Genomic DNA, 22,222 nt, shown 5'->3' with positions numbered 1-22,222 from the left:
AGCACCTGGGACATACTGCCTTTTCAAGGGACAGGGCTTCTTTGAGTTTAACTGTGCTTCTGTGCCTGTAATTCCACTCCTCTACTCCCTCCCCCATAGTGTTTTTCCTCTACTCTTTTCCTCTTTCTGAGAGTATGTGATTGCAGGTGGTGATGGTGGGATTGTCCCAGGTTTGGCCCTACAGAAAAGGCTGCAGAAAACAACAATCCCTTGCTGGATACAAATGTACTGGTAGCAGGTTTCACCTTCTACAGGAGATAGGGACCCAAAGCACAAAGTGGGGGCTCCAAAATGTAAGGATGACGAATAGATGGATGCAATATACGTTGGTATATTTTTTCCAAAGAGTCAATAGGCTCAGGATTGGGCCTATTCCTACACCCTCTACGAGCAGAGAACGCCTGTATCCTTAGAACTAGCACAGCACTTGGCAGAGAGAGAAGGTACTCAATTAAAGTTTAATGAATGTGATTTTGAGGAATATTTGTTTGATGAATTAATCATCAGGGTCAGGAAGTGATGAACCACAATTTGGCCCAGCTCTCGAGTGGTCCAGTCTCCGCTAATACGACTCAGGCGGGCTCAAGACAGTACTCACACCCCAACGGGGGGAGGAACAACGTTCCAGATGCGGAACCCCTTTCCGAGCACCGGTGGGCGCGGCCTGGAGAGCTGCGCGCGCACTCACTCCACCTGCGGATCCGGTGACGACTCTTCTGTGGCAACGGCTTGTTGCTGGTAACCGGGCGGTGGTCCGGCAGTGGTCAGACGGAGCTGCCCGGGGCACCCGCCATGAATCCGCCGGGATCCCGGGAAGTCCTGGAGGAGGAGGAGGAGCACTTACCCACCCCGATTCCAGGGCCCTCGTTACATTCTGATAACCCTCAGGAGCGGATCCAGGCGCGGCGCCTCCGCATCGCGGCGCGCCTGGAAGCCCGGCGGCGGTGAGCGGGCCTGGGTGGGTCCCCGCGGAGCGCCGCAGTGTCCGTGATGCAGGGTGGGGATGCAGGGGCGGCTTCCCGGGGGCGTGGCACCTGCGGCGAGTTGGGCCAGGGCTTGTCTTTTGAGACAGTATTTCTTCCAGAAGGTGCAAGTGAACTAAGGGATACTAAAACAGTCAACAAACAAGTAAAGTCACAGATGGAAATGGATTGTGAGCCCACTGCGCCGGTACGCCGGGCAATACACTCAAGATTCAGGCGATCCATGACCAACCCTCCCGGGTCTTTTTTTCCTCCTTCCCTTCCAGCCTGCCTTCCTTCCACAAGTGATTATCCAGTGGACCTCAGCTATCAGTTCTGGCTTAGTGACTTTCCTGGTTGTGTGATGACACAAGTTCTCATTTCAGAAGGGCTATGGCTGCAGTACCTGTCCATTCACAGACACACTGGGCTGTCATAAAGGGGTACCAAGGGACACCTGCGTGATCCCCTGAATTCCTGAAGGCCCTCACTGTGTGTAACAGTGCTAACACCTTTTCCTGCTGGGCAAGGTCCTTCCAAGATGTCAACTTGTCTGCTGGCCACTGGACATGAGGGGGCCAAAGTAGCATGACTGTTCCATCAAAAGTTTACTTGTGGACACTGAAAATTGAATTTCATTTAATGTTCATGTGTCACAAAATATTCTTCATATTTTGATTTTTTTTCTAAATGGTCATTTTTTTGTGATAGTTTTTGGTTTGCAGCAACATTGAGTGGAAAGTATGGAGATGCCGCTATGCCCCCTCCCCCACCCACACATGTAAAACAACCCCACCAGAGTGGTATGTTTGTTATAATTGGTAAACTTGCGCTGACCTATCATTATCACCCAAAGTCCATAGTTGACATTATTATCCACTCTTGATGTTCTGTGGATTTTGACAAGTGTATAATGGCATATATCCACCATTATATCACAGAATAGTTTTACTCCCCTAAAAATGCTCTATGCTCTGCCTATTTATCCTGATTTTTCTTTTTTTAAACCATTTGAAAATCATTTTTTGGTTGTGGTCCATACAAAAACCCACAGGCCATAGTTTGCCACCCCTGATGCACTGGGTCAATGGGATGTTCTGTGGGATATCCAGATGGTCCTCAGATTATATTTTGACAGATATCAGGAGAATTAACATGGCCTTGTGAGCCTCCCATGAGGGCTATGTTAGTACATATTATTATCTGTTGCATCTAAATGAGAACTTCCTGATCCTTATTCCTGATTAAGGTAGAAAAAACTGTATTTGGCCAAATCGGTGGCCACATTCCATGTACCTAAGGCCACAGTAATCTGCTCTGGGAAAATGTCACACTTGCATGGCCACTACAATCAGGATTGCTGCTTGGTTGAGCTTGCAGTAATTGACAATCATTTGGTCAGATCCATCTAGTTTTTGCAGGGACCAGACCTCTGAACTAAATGGAGATTTGATAGGTACCACAACTTCTGCATCCTAAAGATCCTCAAGGGTGACACCAATCCCCACCATCCTCTGTCTGTGATACTATTTTTTTTTTTTATGTACTTGGATATGGTTTCTGAGATATCCATTTGGCCTTCCCTATCGTGATTAACTCTGACCCACAGGCCAAGGACCCAATGTGGGAGTTTCTCAAATTTTTAAGTATGTTAAGATCACGTGGTTGTCTTTGGGGGAATGGTTTGGAGGAGCCAGAGGTGCAAGTAAGGTGACCAGTTAGGAAACAGTTGCACTGAAGTTGGTCTGGACTAGTTAATGGCAGTGGGCTTGGAAGAAAAGCAAATGTACTTCAGACATGTTTTGTTTTGTTTTTTTGTTTTTTTATTTTTTATTTTTTATTTATTTTTTATTTTTTTATTTTTTTATTGAAGGGTAGTTGACACACAGCATTACATTAGTTTCAGGTGTACAACACAGTGATTCAACATTTATATACATGATAATTCTAGGTACCACCTATCACCATACCAAGTTGTTACAATATTTTGACTATATTCCTTATGCTATACATTATATCCCGGTTACCTATCCATTTTACAATTGGAAGTGTGTTTATATATATATATATTTTTTTGTGAGGGCATCTCTCATATTTATTGATCAAATAGTTGTTAACAACAATAAAATTCTGTATAGGGGGGTCAATACTCAATGCACAATCATTAATCCACCCCAAGCCTAATTTTCGTCAGTCTCCAATCTTCTGATGCATAACGAACAAGTTCCTACATGGAGAACAAATTCTTACATAATGAATAAGTTACATGGTGAACAGTACAAGGGCAGTCATCACAGAAGCTTTCGGTTTTGTTCATGCATTATGAACTCTAAACAGTCAGTTCAAATATGAATATTCATTTGATTTATTTTATTTTATTTATTTTTTAATTTTTATTGAAGGGTAGTTGATGCACAGTATTACATTACATTAGTTTCAAGTGTACAACACAGTGATAAAACATTTATATACATAATTCTAGGTTCCAGCTATCACCCTACCAAGCTGTTACAATATCTTGACTATATTCCTTATGCTATACATTACATCCCGGTTACTTATTTATTTTACCATTGGAAGTCTGTCCTTTTTTTTTTTTTTCTTTTTTGTGAGGGCATCTCTCATATTTATTGATCAAATGGTTGTTAACGACAATAAAATTCTGTATAGGGGAGTCAATGCTCAATGCACAATCATTAATCCACCACAAGCCTAATTTTCGTCAGTCTCCAATCTTCTGAGGCATAACAAACAAGTTCTTACATGGAGAACAAATTCTTACATAATGAATAAGTTACATAGTGAACAGTACAAGGGCAGCCATCACAAAAACCTTCGGTTTTGCTCATGCATTATGAACTATAAACAGTCAGTTCAAATATGAATACTCATTTGGTTTTTATGCTTGATTTATATGTGGATACCACGTTTCTCTCATTATTATTATTTTTAATAAAATGCTGAAGTGGTAGGTAGATACAAGATAAAGGTAGAAAACATAGTTTAGTGTTGTAAGAGAGCAAATGTAGATGATCAGGTGTGTGCCTGTAGACTATGTGTTAATCCAAGCTAGACAAGGGCAATAAAACATCCACGTATGCAGAAGATTTCTCTCAGAACGGGGGGGTGAGGTTCTAAGCCTCACCTCTGTTGATCCCCAATTTCTCACCTGATGACCCCCCTGCGACTGTGCCTGTCTTAGGTTGTTCCTCCCTTGAGGAATCTTACCCGTCTCTGGCTAACCAGTCATCTTCCGGGGCCATACAGGGAAATGTAAAGTTGGTAAGTGAGAGAGAAGCCTTATTGTTTGAAATGGTTCGCTTTTTATTTCTTTGCATATTTATGCCCTGTAGCTTCTATGCCCAGCATTTGTCTTGAGGTATCTTTACCACTTGGAAGAATTATGATACTCGGTAAATTTGATATGAGGCACGAATTCTATTTAAGGGTTGTAATTAGGAAGGAAGAAGAAAAGCTATAGAAGTAGCAGGCGGAAGAAAACATGGGAAGATTGATTATTTCTTTGGCATATCTTCTTGTAGAGTACCTTCAGCATGTATAGGTTTTAAGCTACTACTTAAATTGCGCACACACATTAACATAATAGGAGTATAGTTACATAACCAAAGCATATCTGTAATTACCAGCCATCTCCAGTGAAGCCAATAAAACCAGTTAGGCACCTTAGGCATTTGTGAAAACGCACTTCTCCTAATTCTTGGTTGAGTTCCAACAGTATAGATCCAGTCAAATTTGTTGTTTTACTGTATGCACAGGCCAGCTTAGATATCTCCTTCATTCCCATGGCAAGTCCAGGAGCTGGTGGGATGAGTGCATCTACAGCTGTAGCAGTGCGTGGATCTTTGTTGGGGTTTTTTGATGATCATCTTCTGGCATGAGTCTTCCAGAGAGTGCTGATGTTGGAAGTTCTCTTTCATATCGTATCTTAGTTCATTTTTGGGGTAGCCCAATTAGGCTTTGATCTTCTGTATAAACGCAAACAGACCCTTTGCCTACACTTTTATATGCCCTTTATACCCTTGTGTAGAACTCATTGGAGGTTACCACACAGGAACTGCCCTTTTTTTTTTGTTTTGTTTTGTTTTGTTTTTGGTATCACTAATCTACACTTACATGACAAATATTATGTTTACTAGGCTCTCCCCTATACCAGGTCCCCCCTATAAACCCCTTTACAGTCACTGTCCATCAGCATAGCAAACTGTTGTAGAATCACTACTTGTCTTCTCTGTGTTGTACAGCCCTCCCCTTTCTCCCATCCCCCCATGCATGCTAATCTTAATACCCCCCTACTTCTCCCCCCCCATCCCTCCCTACCCACACATCCTCCCCAGTCCCTTTCCCTTTGGTACCTGTTAGTCCATTCTTGAGTTCTGTGATTCTGGTGCTGTTTTGTTCCTTCAGTTTTTCCTTTGTTCTTATATTCCACAGATAAGTGAAATCATTTGGTATTTCTCTTCAGACATGTTTTGGAGTTGAAATTGACTGGGTTTACTGATAGATTGGATATGAGGGTAAAAGACAGGGGAAAAGCAAGAATGGTTTGAACAGCACAGCTGTATAGATGGTAATGACTTTTATGGAGATGTTAAAAATAGCAATGGGGTAGTGAGGCAGGAATTGGAAATCAAGAGTTTGATGTTGAACATATTAAGCAAAGTTGGATTTTGTGAGACATTAAAATTGAGATGTCTATTAGGTATAAGGGTCTTAAACTCAGAAGAGAATTCTGGATTAGAGATATCAGTGCAAAGAGTCAGCAGCATTATGATTATATTTAAAACCATGGGTATGAATTAAATTACACTGGGAAAGAGGATAAAAAGAGGGAGAACAGAGCTCCTGAACAAGCCATAAGAAAACCCAGCATTTAGAAGTTGATAGAAGAGGAAATGCTGACAAAGGGTTACTGCTGTCATATGAAGACAAGAAGCAAGTGGCCAGTGCAAAAAGAAGTGGGTGAGAAAAAAAGGAAGAAAAAACACCTCAAGAAATCTTCCAAAAGAATTCCGAAAGGTTTGGGAAATGAGTTGCCTGTAGAATGACAGAAGTGAAGTAACTCAAGTTCAATTTCTTTGTCTTTTCAATAACTGGGCTGTTGTTTACACTGCAGGGTTATGTAGGAGCTCAGGGGTGGGGGTGTGCAAATGCCCCTAAGTGGGCTGGGACAGTTCTGAAGCATTTCGAAGGTGCTCTCAGAAGACATGCACGTAGCTGAGTCTGTGTGTGTCAAAGGCCAATTATATAATTGCTTGTTCTCTGAATTAACTTGTTAATTAAGGGCTAAGAAATGGAAAGGTGCTATATTGAAGCTTACAGATGTATTATTAAAAATCGACAGTGTCTGTAACAATTGTTTAGAACTTAGATTAACCAAACATTTTTCAGAAAGGAGTGTTTTATCACTGACATTGTTTTGTTGCTGGTACACATTGATACAAAAAGCAGGCTGACTTTTAGTCAGTGGTATTGCTTTTAAATTGTCCATAGGCTCCTTGATTGGCTGGGGTGCCCACTGCCCTGACTGCTTGGGCCTTGCTCGGAATGCCATGAGGTGTATTTTTAGGGAGGAAGCTGTTAACAGAATCAAATGTTGTATAAAGATAAAGAACCGGATTAATGGGCTAATAGCCCCTGAAACTCCCAATCTCTAGGGTTTCAAGTAAAGTTTCAAATTCTTGGGAGATGTCACTTCTGAGTAAAGATGGCGGGTGGAACACATAATCTTGGAACTCTATCAAAACTCCATTAAAATGACATTTAAAGGGATTAAGTGAAAAAGACATAAACCCACAATGTCATGCAAAACAGGAGGACTCAACAGCAAAATTTTGGAAGCTGGGAAGCATTAAGACAGATGGTAAATGACTTAGCCGACTCAAGAATACTGAAATAGAAACTGGTACTATGTTTTCCATATTCTACAACTAGTTCTTTTTACCTAAATATTGTGGACATCTTTCTATGCTGCTAGATATTATATCGTTCTTTTTATAGGCCACAAAATATTTTCTTGTATTGTTGCCTCTACATCAATTACTTAAATAGGCGGCTATTAATATGTGTATAGAGTGCTTCCATGTTCCTGCTAATATCATCAGTGCTCTGATAGTCATTCTTGTGCCTACTTTGAGTACTTGTGAAAGCTTCCTGTAGAAAATTCCTAAGGGAAGGGGAGGCATATTTAAATTTTTGATAAATGTTGCCAAATTCTCTTTTAAACTAGTTGTTACACATCACATTCCCACCCATGGAGTATGAATAGTGGGGCACCCACACTCTTGGCCACACCTGATATTATTAACCTTTTAATATTATCAACCTTTTCTTGTCTTATAGGAGAGTAATTAATACCTGACTGACAGGGTTCTCAGTGTCATTTTTCTGGTTGTATGTGAAGTTGAACATATTTCAAATGTCTACTTGCCATTTGTATTCTACTGTAAAGTGCCTGTTCACATCCTTTGCCAATTTTTCTAATTGGTATTTTGTCCTTTTTTGTATTGATTTGAAGGAGCCCATTCTATTTTAGAGATGGCAAAATTTTGTCAAATATCTTTTACCAGTTTATCCCTTGACTTTTAAGGATAAAACTTAAAAATTTTTGGAAGTAAAATCTTTCAATCTTTTTTTTTAACTTCAGTTTTATTCTAAGATGTTTTCTGTCCTGTATTTTCTTCCAGTATCTTTATGGTTGTGTTTTTTTAATATTTGTATTTTTATCCATATGGAATATATATTTGTTTATATGGTATGTTGTACTATGGAAACTTTAAATATAGGATCTAAGTACTAGAAAGAACTTCAGTGTCTCTGTTTTTTTCCATCACAGGGAAGCACTTGGAGAATATTTAGATGGGAAAAAGGAGAGTGAGGAAGATCAGAGCAAGAGCTGCAAACAGAAGGAAGAAAGCAGACTGGTATGACCTAGGAGCAAAGGGTCCTGTTGGCCCCAGGATCCTGGAGACGGCATATAATTTCATGGTTTCTGTACTTGGACTAGAAGAATCTCAAGATTCCATATTCCTGTCTCTAGGCAGATCTGAATTTGAAACTTTCTCATTTTAGGAACTTTCTAGGAGTGAGCTTTCATACTACTCTATGGATTATTGATAGGATACAGTCCAGATGTGTCAGCCTGACATTCAAAGTCTTTTGTAGTCTGTTCCCATGCTATCTTTCCAGTCTTCCCTCCCATTGTTAACCCAATTTGGGCCTTCCACTTTGGCTGGGCTGACCCACTCACTCAGCCCGAGGCACCTTTGTGCTTTCTGTTTGGGGCCACGGATCATCTGGAATGCCAAGTCTTCCTCTCCCCTTGGCTCCCCTCCTCTCCTCGGCCTTTTGGTCTTCTCTCTCCTCTCATTAGGTTACCTTCCCATACTTTCAGACCATCTCAAGTCCCTACTCCTTCTGAACTCCTCCTCAGCCCAGACTGAACTCCTTTAATTCATACATTGAGTAGTTCTTGTCTGTACAATTCATTTCATTTTAGGATGACTTTTCAAATGTGTGTGCCTGCAGGGTCGCCAATGGGACTGTAAGCTCTAGGAGAGGGAGCACCTCCTTGAACACCTATGGATTAGTGCATAGCTTGTGCTCGATAAATACTAAATCATTGATCACGTTCTCATGGCAATGACAGGGCTCCTGGGATATTTAATAAAGGACTTGGAACAAGAGGTGCAGGAGGAATAAACAGCAATGCGAAACAGCAAGCCAGAGCTGGCAAAGTGCTGTGTTTAATTTAATTGCTAAGTGAACTGCACAGACAGTGATACTGTGAGATATGGAAGAGAGCTCACCAAGCTAGCCTGATGAGGGAGGTTATATGGAGAAAGTGGGATTTGAACTAGGTCTTATAAAAACAGATGGGATTTTAAAAAGTGGAGAGGAGAGAGACCACTTCTGGCCAAAACTGAGGTATCCTTCCTGGGAGAACAATTATTTAAGTTACTGAAATATTACTATTATAGAGCATAGAGATATATAGAGAGAATTGAATAACCTATACTGTATTATGTCAAGGAGAAGATATTTTACTGCATGGAAAGAATATTGAACTGCTGTGGGTTTTCACTCCAAATCTGTTGTTTACTGGGAAGTAGAGGAGTCACATCACATCACCTCTTTGTACTTAGGTTATTTCATCTAAAGGATCGGTGATCTCTGAGCATTTCTGTGCAAGATGAAAAGGAATTTATATATAATCTTCCAAACATTGGTTTACTGTTCATTTGAGTACTCTTTATTTGAGAAAACCTGAGAGACAATATTGTTTTCAGTAGCAGCTTTTCAAGTTTCCTTTCACTTGGGACTTAAGTCATGAAGAACGTTGGCTCGAAGAGAAATGTATGAAAACCAGTGCTGCCTCCCTCAATATCAAGGTATTAATAATTAGCGCTGCCCTAAGCCCAGGACATGAGGGCCCCTGCCCTTGGCCCGTACCTTAGTAATCTTTTTTTTTTTTGCAACATGGATTAGATATATTCATCATAAATAGTGTAGCAGGAAGATCAACAGAAGAATGGCTTTGGATTCTAAAAGCCCAAGTTTGAATGTAGTTGCAGAAGAGAGGAGGGAACCATCCTAGATTTTTCCAAATCTCTCATTTTTCATATTCAACATTTCATCAATATCACTATTTTTTTCTATACCCATCATTTTGCATCTCCCACTGCCATTATATATATCTTGGACTCCATCATAATTAGCCTGAACCATATTAGTTGTCTTTTTTTAATGGTAATTCTTTTGTTTCCTATTTCATCTTGGTCCTGGTAGAAATGGGTTGCTGATAGGTGCGACTCTTCAAAGTCTTAAGGAGGCTTTTGGTTCCTGCCTGGCTGGATGAAGCAGCTACAGATGGTTGGGCAAAATGTTTCTAACTTTATAAATTCTTGTTTATTTTCAGAAATTGGCTAAACTGCTGCGCTGTGGCACTGAGTTGGTGACAAATATCCAGGTTGCTGCAGATATCAGAGAGATCCACAGGAGAGTCGAAGAAGAGGAGATAAAGCGACAGAGGTGAGGAGCCCCTTGCTTTGCAGCCTGGGGGATGTGTGGATATCTGCTCTGTGGGTCCCCAAAATTCTCCCCAGTCATTGGAAAGTGGCTATGTAAAATAGTGCAGTAGAATCCTCTTCTTGCCCCTTATGAATCCTCCCTCCCTCTCTCCTTTCCTTCCCTCCCTGCTTCCCTCCCTTCCCGGTTCCTTCCTGAAGTAGTATTACATCCCTGGTAAGTACCAAGAAGTGATGCAAAGAGGAGTGAACATGGCCTCTGCTTTTGATGCTCTTGGTCTAGTTGAGATAGACAGGGAAACACCAAACCATGATTTGTGTTAAAATAAATGTATGTATAAAGAGTTATGGAAACACATATGAGGAGGCCTTTAATTCTTTCTGGAGAATTAAGCTTTCCGGGCAAAGTGGTATTTGAGGTGGGCCCTAAGGGATGAATAGGAGTTTGAGGATTCAAGCAGTGGGCATTTTAGGCAGAGGGAATAGCTTGTGCAAAGGTGTGAGATTACATGATATGCTTGGGAACAGCGTGATCATGAAGGATGTATGGGGGAGGGGTTGTGGAAGAAAGGAGATGAGGCTAAGAAGGTAGATTGGTCTATTCTGGGTTTAAATTAATCAGAATGACCAACCCATAAACATCTCAGTGTTATATACAAATAGTAGCATATTAAAGAATAGCATAGACTCTGTGCCTAGAAGGATAGAGGGTCGGAGGGATAATGGGAACCGATGGCGAGCCTCAGCTCCAGTCCTCAGCAGGCAGGCAGTCACACACACCCATCTTCCCAGGTCTCAGGCTGCCCAACAAGGAGGCAGGCGTAAGCTGCTTGGAAAGATTCAACTTCTTTGGTTTGGGCACAGAAGTGGACTGATACCAGTAGGGACAGAGGTCCTCATTTAAACTCTTCCATTGGCTTGTTCTTCAATTAATTTCTTAAATACAGTTCAGTTAGAAGTGTGACCCACTTGACCATTTCAGCTCATCTCAGCGTGTACATACACAGCACAATTTCAACAACAAATTTTTTAGTTGTTCAGCATAAGTAGCTTCCCCATTAGCAACTTTACACATTTTATCAGTATGTAATTGGTGACTTTATTCTTGCAGCTTCCCACTGCTTGTCATGGACTGTACCAGGACCCGAACAAATCCCTAGCAGGTGGAAGACCCTGGGCGCCGGCCCAGGAGTTAGCTTTGTCCTGTAGCCATTGAGGGAAAACTGAAGGTCTTAAGTGGCAGAGTTACAAGATAAATGTGGGTTTTTGGAAAAATGATCTGATAGCTATTTTTCATTTTTTAAAGAAAAAAGTCAATTGAATTCTAGTATGTGCTCTGTGCCCTTAATTGAAAGGAGGAGAGGAGACAGGGTATGGCCAGATGGTAGAGTAGGGGTTCCTGTTCTTGCAGGGGGTTGCTCTCTTGTTTTGGAGCAGCCTCATAGAATTACAGTCTATTGGGGTCACGAGAGTCTCTGGCATATGTCCTGGCTGTGGCTCCCTGGAGGGGCCTCATGTCTCAGCCCAGGGCCTTCCTTCAGTCTGGTCCTGTCCTCAGTACACGACACCCCAGAGTTTCTTTGGAATTTTTGGAAAGGCCTTCTCTATTTTCCTTTGCTAATGGTTGGGTTTCCTTATTTGTACATTCCTCTGGTCATTTATTGTTAACTTGGGAGGAATGGCCAGACACTTGAGGTCATGTTGATAATAAAAAATAAGAATACAAGTTCCCGTTGTTCAGTGACTGCTGTGCTGAGTATCATCTTATTTAATCCTGACAGCAGCCATATTTCTTATCCTCTCCATTTTACAGATGGGAAAAATGGGGCTTGCTTAGGTTAAGCAACTTACCTAAAGTTGAGAGGCAGTTGGTTGCAAAGTCAGGATTGGACACAAGCTATGTGACTCCAGTGACCAAGTGTTTAACTACTGTATGTCACCATCTTACTCAGAAGTATGTGACACACTGACTCTGATCCATATGTGTGTGTGTGTGTGTATATAAATGTATGTATGTATAGCTTTAATGCTGGTCTGTTTTTGGTCTCAGTTGCTTTAGCTAAGCATTAAATAAAAGATTTCTCAGACCCTGGTTTGCTTTTGCGTGGGCACACGTGGAGGCAGTGCTTGGTGCCCAGTCCTTGTGTTACTGACACACCTGCGAGCTGGCATGTTCTAGCGGGAGGCAGCACCTGGCCCTGGGCAGGCATGGCCAGCCTGTTTGTATTTGCAGACTCGAAAAGCTGGAGAACGAAGTCAAGAGCAGTCAGGACAAATTTGATGAGATCACCATGAAATGGGCGGAGGGCAAACTGAAGAGAATTCCCCAGGACCTGTGGGACATGCTCAGTGCCCAGCAGGTGCACTGCGCGGGGCTAATAGAAGATAAGAACAAGCTCATCAGCGAGTTGCAGCAGGTAAGAGTGGGCGGCCAGGCCGGCCACACGGTACGTGGCTGGAGTGTAATCTGGTTACTGGTGTGCTTTTCCTTAGTGAAAAAAATGTGGAGGCCTGGCATCATTACTCAGAATGCTGCACAAATCAGATGATAACCTTTTAATCAGAAGAAAAGGCTTTGTCGTGATTTTGGATTATTGGCTGTCTTAAAAGATGTATTTTCATAGCATATGCTATTTTAGATTTTGTTTTAATTAAGGAATGGAACTTAGTCTGCATTAGGTATGTTCCCATGATGGAATCTGAACATTAATTGCTCAGCTGGGGCCCCAACCCTGGCCTCCCTGCCCCCCAGGCCTTCTGGGACCTTGCAGGGAAATTTGCAGCAAGTACTAACTGAGAGTTTGATCCTGAGCTGCTCTAAAGGCTTTGCTCCCGAGCCGTGCCCACCCGACTCCATCTGCCGGCGCTCTCTCCCAGGCCTCCTCAGTCTCTGCTGAAGCCACTTTCACTTTGCACACGTGGAATTCCTAGTGTGCCCAGGCACTGATGAGAGGGGTCCCAGGGGAGGTGCTTGCCCTCTTGCTTCCTGGACCAACCTTTGCCATGCTCTTTTCTAGGAGTTAAAAACAAAGGATGACCAGTATGTAAAGGATCTGAAGAAACAGTCAGATGACATCTGCCTGCTCCTGGAGAGGATGGAAGAACAAGTGAAGAGCTTGATGAAAACCTTCCGTCAGGAGCTCCACCACATTGAGGTAACGGTGTCAAAGAACTGTGCTCTGCTGTCGGGAGGCCTCTGGGAGGGGTCTGGGTCTGCCTGTCCTCCCTGTCTAAGGAGGGTTCCAGAAGGCTCCATCCTCTGATTTCTGTGCTCTAGGGGTTCATTAACTTGTTTATTCATTCACTCATTCAAGAAACGTTTGTCAAGTGCCCACTATATGCCAGGCACTGTACCAGGAGCTGGGGGTATAGCCATGAACCAAACAGAGTCCTCGATGGGGCTTATATTCTAGTAGGAGACAGCTAGACAATGAACAGATACATTATTTTATACATAATTTGACAGATGGTGGTCAGTGCTTTGAAAGAAAATAGAACTGGGTAAGGCTGAGAGGAGTGGAGGAGTGAGTGCTCCATAACCATCATTTGTTTGATTTATTTAATGCAGTCAGGGATGGGGGATGGGAAAGAGGAGTGCCAGACAGGTTTTAGGAATTGATATTTTAAATTAAAACGAAATGCTAAAGATTAAGATTGAGAAAAAGGTCTTTCCAAAATGGAAGAGAGCCAAGAGGGTGGAGAACTTTCTCTTTGGATTGTTGTAGACTCATTTCTGCATCCCAGGCCTACCCCTCATGAGCTCCATGCTGCCTTGGCTGCACGGGGACCCCAACCATAGCAATATACCAGCCCTAGTCATGGTTGAATTATAGGCCACAGTTCTCCCTGTGACTGCCAATAAGGACACTGGCCTTCCTCCAGCTCCTTGCCTCTGATATTGACTAAGCCACAGGACAGTTGGCTTAGTTCCTCTCTAAATTTAAATGAAGTACAGGCTTCATAACACCTAATTTCTATGCAACTCCTTCCAGAGTCATTTGTTTGCATGAAATGTGGCAGATCTGCATTTGGATTTGACTTTGTCTCTGTGGTTGGTGACTTGGCACTTGAGCTGTTATCTAAGGCCTCTTTGATACTGTGGGGCCTGTCTAATCAAAACAGACACAAGAGCCCTTTTCCTTGGTTGTAGAAAGCATTTGAGGTGGAACGACAAGAGCTGCTGGCTGGTAATAAGAAGAAGTGGGAGCGGGCACTGGAGGCTCACAATGCCAAGGAGGTAAAGGGGTGGCAGGGGAGGAAGGGGTGGGGGTGAGTCAAGGGTGGTCTGTGGAGTCTGGGGTGATTTCTGCTGTGACTGAATTTGCTGGGCTTTATGTATCTTGGGGAGGGTTGCCATGATGGACATTCATTACATCATGCCATGGTCAGTCAGTATGGCATTGCAGATGGTGGTGTGGGTACCACCTTTGCATCTTGCTCTGATTTCTGTGGTCCTGTGACTCTCTCCTTTGTTTCCTGGGCATCTTCCCCAGCCGTGAATATTTGTGGCCCAAGAAGATATTTGAAGACACTTCTTTAAAGGGCATGGGGTCATTGCTTTATTTCAGAGACATAAAGAGCAAAGAAATAACTCGACTGAGACCCAGCAGGTTTTCTCAGGAAGCACAAATGTCTGACCGCAGGGTCTGTGCTCAGTTTCCTGATGGAGGATTCCTTTTGGAGCAAGGACCCTGTTGAGCAATACAAAGCCTTGGGGCGCAGGGCCTTCTGAGGCCCAACAAACTCCCTGCAGAGCCATGGCACTCTGAGTTCCTCCCCTGTGGCCCACTTAGCAGGCCATCTGGAGGGTTGGGTTGGGGAGGGACAGGACCTGTTTCCCTTTGTCTTCCTGTGCCTTCAGCTAGAGTATCTCATGAACCGCATAGAGAAAGTAGAGGACTATGGGAAGCAGCTCGACAGGCAGAGGATACGGGACTGTGAAGAGTACAACACGATCAAAGTCAAGCTGGAGCAGGATGTGCAGGTGTGACCTGTTCCCCAGGGGGGTGCCTGGGTGGCAGAGCCAGTGGAGGGCTCCTGTGAGAGTTCCCACCTCCATGACTGCCCATAATGGTCTAGACTTAGTCCATCCAACAAGTATTGATTAATTATTTGATTTCTTTTAAATGATCATGTCTGAAGGAGCTCATGTACAAGATACATGTGGAAGCATGCTTTCTTTAATAACCAAAGGAGAACTGCCAAGAGGCCAGGAGGGGTCTGGAAGCCATGACATGTGAGGAAACATCGAGAAAATTGTGCATTTTAGCTGAGCAAAGGGAAAATAGCCCAAGGGCAAGTTAGCTGCATCAGAGGGCCAGTTCTGGGACAGCCACCATCTAATGAGTATCTGTCATATTCCAGGTGCTTCACATACGGTATCTCTAGTCCTCACATGAACACTGAAGGGAGAAATCACTAACAGCATTTTAATAACATGCTAGAAACTGAGGCTCAGAGACAAGGCTGTTTATCTAATACATACATGGTAAGCCCTGGATTCAAACCCAGTTCTTTCTGGCTCAGTAGCCTATATTCTTTTATTCCAAACTGATGGTTGGATATTGCACTGAGAAGATTCTGACTCACCAGCAGAAAGAACCTGCTGATAGAACTATCCAATACCGAAAAGGCCATTCCACAAAACAAGGAGTCCCTTACCTCAAAGTACTCAAAGACAGACTGTCTGTCTGCAGTGTTGAAGAAGGATTCTTGCAGTGGGAAGGAAGTTAGATTTTCTACTTTCTGAAGTACTATTCCAAGTCTAGAATTCTGTATTTCAACATCGCTTAAAAAAATTCATCTCTACTTACATTTAGATGTAATGTAACTGCATCTTAATATTCAAACCTGGTCTATTCATTTCAGGCTTTACCTAGGAAAACATGTTAGATTAAAACTTTCCACAAAGCCTTTGGTAGGATTTCAGTTCTTAATCTTCTTGTAGCTTTATATAACAAGGTAAAATGAAAAACCCCACTGGACTACAATATTTTTACTAATCTGGAGAGTTTTCCTGGGCCTTTCTCATATTAACGCCATGGAAATGAGAATTACTGGCAAAGAACAGCCACAGTCTGCGGGAGAGCAGCCCCACTCATGTGGGCAGTAGACATTATGCTTTAATGACAATGGCTATTGTTAGGCTTGCTTAAGGCATCTTGGTTCTGTGATAACTTACATGACATGGCTAAACACTGTTGGCTGCAAACAGGAAAATAGTCATATCCCTTTATTTGTTGTTTTGGTTTTTGTTTTTCCTTTTGTGATAAGAGCACTTACTGTGAGATCTACCCTCTTAGCAGATTTTTAAGTATATAATATAGCATTGTTAATCATAGGCCCTCTGCTGTACAGTCGATCTCCAGAACTTATTCATCCTATACAACTGAAACTTTGCACCCTTTGACCAACACCTCCCTCTTCCCCCCCCACCAGCCCCTGGCAGCTCCTGGTAGCAAATGCTGCCCTTTGCTTCCATGAGGTTGACTATTTTAGGTCCCACATGTAAGTGAGATCAGGCAGTATTTGTCCTTCTGTGTCTGGCTTATTTGACTTTGCATAATGTCCTCCAGGTTCATCTTTGTTGTTGCAAATGGCAGAATTTCCTCCTCTTTTTAATATTTCATTGTATGCCTGGACCACATTTTCTTTATCCTTTAGTCCATCACTGGACATTTGTGTTGTTTCTGTAGCGTGGCTATTGTGAATACTGCTGCAATGAGTGTGGCTGGACAGGTACTTCTTTAAGACCCAGATTTTAATTCATTTGGATATACACCCAGAAGTGAGATTACTGAATCAAATGGGAATTCTATTTTCAGTTTTTTGAGGAACCTCCGTATCGTTTCCATAGTAGCTGCACAAATTTATATACCCACCAATAGTGTACAAGGGCTCTCTTTCCTCCACATCCTCGCTAACGCTTGTGTCCTTTGTTTTTTGACAGTAACCATCCTAACAGGTGTGAGGTAGACCACACCTTTATATAACAAGGTTAAATGAAAAACCCCGTTGGACTACAGTATTTTTACCAATCTAGAGAATTTTCCTGGACCTTTCTCATATTAACGTCATGGAAATGAGAATTAGGAGCAGTAGCAGGCTGTGGGAGAGAAGCACCACAGCCCTGTGGTTTCGGTTTGCATTTCCCTGATAATTAGTGATGTTGCGCACCTTTTCATGTGCTTTGGCTGTCTGTAGGTCTTTGGAGAAATGTCTGTTCAGGTCCTCTGCCCATTTTTTAGTGGATAGTTTATTTTTTTGCTGTTGAGTTGCAGGCGTGGAACCTCATCTTGTACAAGTCTTCAAATGTTTGAACAAAGCAAAAAAATTCTGGGACATGGGGAGATTAAGGGGGGGTAAGGAGTGAGGTAAAACTAGGGAGGTGAGGGACAGAGGTAGAGAGCCTAGGAGACCTGCTTTCCTGGCTCACCCTGTGTGGATGGACTGGTGGTAGAGAGCAGGTATGTGGGAGGCAGGTGGATGGAGATACCCAGGGGGAAAGTGTGTGCAGTCGCTCTGCATAACAGTTCTTTCCTGTGTTAGAATGGAAACCAAGAGTATGCAGTACTACACTATCCTTGAACTAGGAAAAGATAATCAATTCAGGGATTACCCGTATTGCAATATGTGAAATATTTTAATAGGTTGAACTTTATCATAGTGCCTCTAAGGTGTACTTTCACTAGACATTAAATTCAAATAGCATCATTTTTTGTGAAGAAGAAGCAGCATGCAGCTCACATCAAATTTGCTCTTCCTAACTAATTCATAGCACTGTATCAGTTCTAAAATGGGCACTAAAATTTTTGCAAAACACAAAAATACAAAGTATCCAATACAACAGATTTCACGTTTGATGGGTAAAGCACAAGAAGTAAAAAAAGAGAATGTTTATTTTTCAAATGCTTACTGCTAGTAAGGCCACATTATTAATGAGCAAAGAGAAGCTATAAACATTATGAACTCCAGAGGGATTTTACCATGCCCACCCACCACCCCAAAATAAACTACTAGAAACACTTAGTTCTTTTTCTTTTTTTTTTGAGTCTGATATATATATATATTAATTTATTAAGGAACCATTTATATACAATCCAATGAAGTTTTCACCTGAGCAACATTGTGGTTACTTCATCCACCCATATTACCAAGTTCCCCCCACATACCCTGTAATATTTACTACCTTAATCACTTTTTTTTCTTTTTTTTTTTTAGATAATTATTTTTTATTGAAGGGTAGTTGACGCACAGCATTACATTACATTAGTTTCAAGTGTACAACACAGTGATAAAACATTTATATACATAATTCTAGGTTCCAGCTATCACCCTACCAAGCTGTTACAATATCTTGACTATATTCCTTATGCTATACATTACATCCTGGTTACTTATTTATTTTACCATTGGAAGTCTGTCCTTTTTTTTTTTTTTTTTTTTTTTTTTGTGAGGACATCTCTCATATTTATTGATCAAATGGTTGTTAACGACAATAAAATTCTGTATAGGGGAGTCAATGCTCAATGCACAATCATTAATCCACCCCAAGCCTAATTTTCGTCAGTCTCAATGCACAATCATTAATCCACCACAAGCCTAATTTTCGTCAGTCTCCAATCTTCTGAGGCATAACAAACAAGTTCTTACATGGAGAACAAATTCTTACATAATGAATAAGTTACATAGTGAACAGTACAAGGGCAGTCATCACAGAAACTTTCGGTTTTGCTCATGCATTATGAACTCTAAACAGTCAGTTCAAATATGAATACTCATTTGGTTTTTATACTTGATTTATATGTGGATACCACATTTCTCTCTTTATTATTATTATTTTTAATAAAATGCTGAAGTGGTAGGTAGATACAAGATAAAGGTAGAAAGCATAGTTTAGTGTTGTAAGAGAGCAAATGTAGATGATCAGGTGTGTGCCTGTAGACTATGTGTTAATCCAAGCTAGACAAGGGCAATAAAACATCCACGTATGCAGAAGATTTCTCTCAGAACGGGGGGGTGAGGTTCTAAGCCTCACCTCTGTTGATCCCCAATTTCTCACCTGATGACCCCCCTGCGACTGTGCCCGTCTTAGGTTGTTCCTCCCTTGAGGAATCTTACCCGTCTCTGGCTAACCAGTCATCTTCCGGGGCCATACAGGGAAATGTGAAGTTGGTAAGTGAGAGAGAAGCCTTATTGTTTGAAATGGTTCGCTTTTTATTTCTTTGCATATTTATGCCCTGTAGCTTCTATGCCCAGCATTTGTCTTGAGGTATCTTTACCACTTGGAAGAATTATGATACTCGGTAAATTTGATATGAGGCACGAATTCTATTTAAGGGTTGTAATTAGGAAGGAAGAAGAAAAGCTATAGAAGTAGCAGGCGGAAGAAAACATGGGAAGATTGATTATTTCTTTGACATATCTTCTTGTAGAGTAACTTCAGCATGTATAGGTTTTAAGCTACTACTTAAATTGCGCACACACATTAACATAATAGGAGTACAGTTACATAACCAAAGCATATCTGTAATTACCAGCCATCTCCAGTGAAACCAAGAAAACCAGTTAGGCACTTAGGCATTTGTGAAAACTTATCTATGATATGGTGGATATTGTCCAACTTGAACAGTCTGAGAGAAATCAGACAAATTAAAACAACCCATTCCTGGGGAATGTTCACATCCCTTATGTTCTTTTAACAGTAAATAGTCTGTAGTTGTAAGATTTTGGAGCGCTACAATTTGCACTTCTCCTAATTCTTGGTTGAGTTCCAACAGTATAGATCCAGTCAAATTTGTTGTTTTACTGTATGCACAGGCCAGCTTAGATATCTCCTTCATTCCCATGGCAAGTCCAGGAGCTGGTGGGATGGGTGCATCTACAGCTGTAGCAGTGCGTGGATCTTTGTTGGGGTTTTTTGATGATCATCTTCTGGCATGAGTCTTCCAGAGAGTGCTGATGTTGGAAGTTCTCTTTCATATCGTATCTTAGTTCATTTTCGGGGTAGCCCAATTAGGCTTTGATCTTCTGTATAAACGCAAACAGACCCTTTGCCTACACTTTTATATGCCCTTTATACCCTTGTGTAGAACTCATTGGAGGTTACCACACAGGAACTGCCCTTTTTTTTTTTTTGCTTTGTTTTTGGTATCACTAATCTACACTTAAATGATGAATATTATGTTTACTAGGCTCTCCCCTATACCAGGTCCCCCCTATAAACCCCTTTACAGTCACTGTCCATCAGCATAGCAAAATGTTGTAGAATCACTACTTGCCTTCTCTGTGTTGTACAGCCCTCCCTTTTCTCCTACCCCCCATGCATGTTAATCTTAATACCCCCCTACTTCTCCCCCCCTTATCCCTCCCTATCCACCCATCCTCCCCAGTCCCTTTCCCTTTGGTACCTGTTAGTCCATTCTTGAGTTCTGTGATTCTGGTGCTGTTTTGTTCCTTCAGTTTTTCCTTTGTTCTTATATTCCACAGATAAGTGAAATCATTTGGTATTTCTCTTTCTCTGCTTAGCTTGTTTCACTGAGCATAATACCCTCCAGCTCCATCCATGTTGCTGCAAATGATTGGATTTGCCCTTTTCTTATGGCTGAGTAGTATTCCATTGTGTATATGTACCACATCTTCTTTATCCATTCATCTATCGATGGACATTTAGGTTGCTTCCAATTCTTGGCTATTGTAAATAGGAAACACTTAGTTCTTGATGCAGGAAGCAAGTGTTTTTATTTTAGGCCCTACATGCTTATTTAAAATTGTAAAATGGCTTGATTCAAATTTAGGGGCTGTTAACTTTAATACCAGAATATTAATCACAAAAAATTAAATGCAAGTTATTTATTTAACAAATATTGTGAACTTATTGTGCAAAGCACAAAGATAAACAAGGCAGAACATTTGCCCACCAGGAACTTAGAGCCTTTTGAATAAGAAGGAAAGCAAGGAAAGAAATGCAGGAAGGAAAAGCTACATAAATAATATAAGAGAGTAAGTGACAGGAAAGAAGAGTGAGCAGGAGTGTAGGCTGGATATGAAATTGCTAGTCTATGGTTCCCATATGGAGCCCAGGTGTTGGTCCCCTAAGAATATTCTAGCAAAAAACAGGGGCAGAAGTTTTCCACAAGATGAAATAGAATTGGCTAATAAATATTAAGGGTGAGCCCAAGCAAACAAATGTAAATGAAGACAATCAGGTGACAGGGTTGGTTGGTTGGTTTTGTGTATAAAATCAGCACAGATGTACATTCTTTCAGGTCACACACAAAAAAAACATGACTTCATTACTTCAGTTCAGAGTTTTGTAAATTGTGTTTAGGTTTCACAAAACTAACAAAGAAAAGGTGAGCCAGTGCTTTTTTTTTCCTTTCAAGAAGTATTATGTATGAAAAATATGGAGTCCATTATACAGTTGTTGTTGTTATGTAATAATTTGCCTATAAGAATGAAACTCACATGAACATTTATGTGATTGAGCTTGCATTTATAACTCACAGGCTCTCATTGTATTATAAATATGAAAACTGTTCTATGGCCAAATAAATCTGGGAAATGCTGACTTAGTGATAGGGGCTTGTTGCAAAGCTGTGAGAAGAAAAAAGGACATCATCAGAGCAGACACCCAGGCACTGTGGGTCTCAGGGCTCTCCCATAAGTCCATCCCAGGGAATACTGGAACAGCCACTCACTGTCATTCCAAACCCGGAGCAGCTGTGGAGACCCTCCTCTGTGGGTGTGCATTTGTAACTCTGATGGTCACCATCCAACACGAAACTTCTCTGTTGGACCTTGTGCCAAGCTACCTCATAGGCCAGTGGCCTCCCTTCTGTGCAGGGCTGGTCACATTCGAAGCAGCAGGGCTGGTTTCATTTGAAGGTGGGCTGTAACTTGCAATTTGCAGGAAGAGCTGCCAAGAGCCCTTTTCCTTAGTAGACACTCTGGGCCTTCCCTAAAACGGTACAGGGCAGAGGGTGATTCACCAGGACCACCTGGATAACTGCACTTGAAATGAGGCTGTACTGTCAGCATCTCCCATAGGCCCTTTGGAATGTGGTTCAAGTCAGAAAATTTGAAATTAAATTTAATCATGCTCAGGAAGAAATGAATGCAGCCCCTGCCCTGCCCCAAGTGCCCTATCCAAGGGCCAGACCTGCACTTAGAGTTTGTGGCCTGCCCTTCCTTGGCCTGCTCCGTGCTAGCAGGGTG

General features: G+C 41.8%; 1 protein-coding gene across 5 annotated transcripts in view; it reads left to right on the top strand.

Annotated features, from left to right (window-relative positions):
- Nucleotides 1-305: 305 nt before the first annotated feature.
- The window catches only part of DRC1 (dynein regulatory complex subunit 1), a 46,714-nt gene continuing 24,797 nt past the window's right edge, over nt 306-22,222 (top strand). The window contains exons 1-7 of one of the 5 annotated variants that reach the window (XM_057497354.1): nt 306-944; nt 7,816-7,903; nt 9,898-10,010; nt 12,240-12,423; nt 13,024-13,161; nt 14,157-14,243; nt 14,868-14,990. In XM_057497354.1, coding sequence (XP_057353337.1) covers nt 793-944; nt 7,816-7,903; nt 9,898-10,010; nt 12,240-12,423; nt 13,024-13,161; nt 14,157-14,243; nt 14,868-14,990 — 885 coding nt within the window. In that variant the 5' untranslated portion in view covers nt 306-792. The remainder of the gene's footprint in view (nt 945-7,815; nt 7,904-9,897; nt 10,011-12,239; nt 12,424-13,023; nt 13,162-14,156; nt 14,244-14,867; nt 14,991-22,222) is intronic. The other 4 variants (XM_057497353.1, XM_057497352.1, XM_036903410.2 and 1 more) reach the window with 4 other exon arrangements.

This window comes from Manis pentadactyla, chromosome 2, assembly GCF_030020395.1.
Source record: "Manis pentadactyla isolate mManPen7 chromosome 2, mManPen7.hap1, whole genome shotgun sequence".
Taxonomy (NCBI): domain Eukaryota; kingdom Metazoa; phylum Chordata; class Mammalia; order Pholidota; family Manidae; genus Manis; species Manis pentadactyla.
The sequence above is the reverse complement of the archived record's forward strand: the minus strand, read 5'-3'. Positions and strand labels throughout refer to the sequence as shown.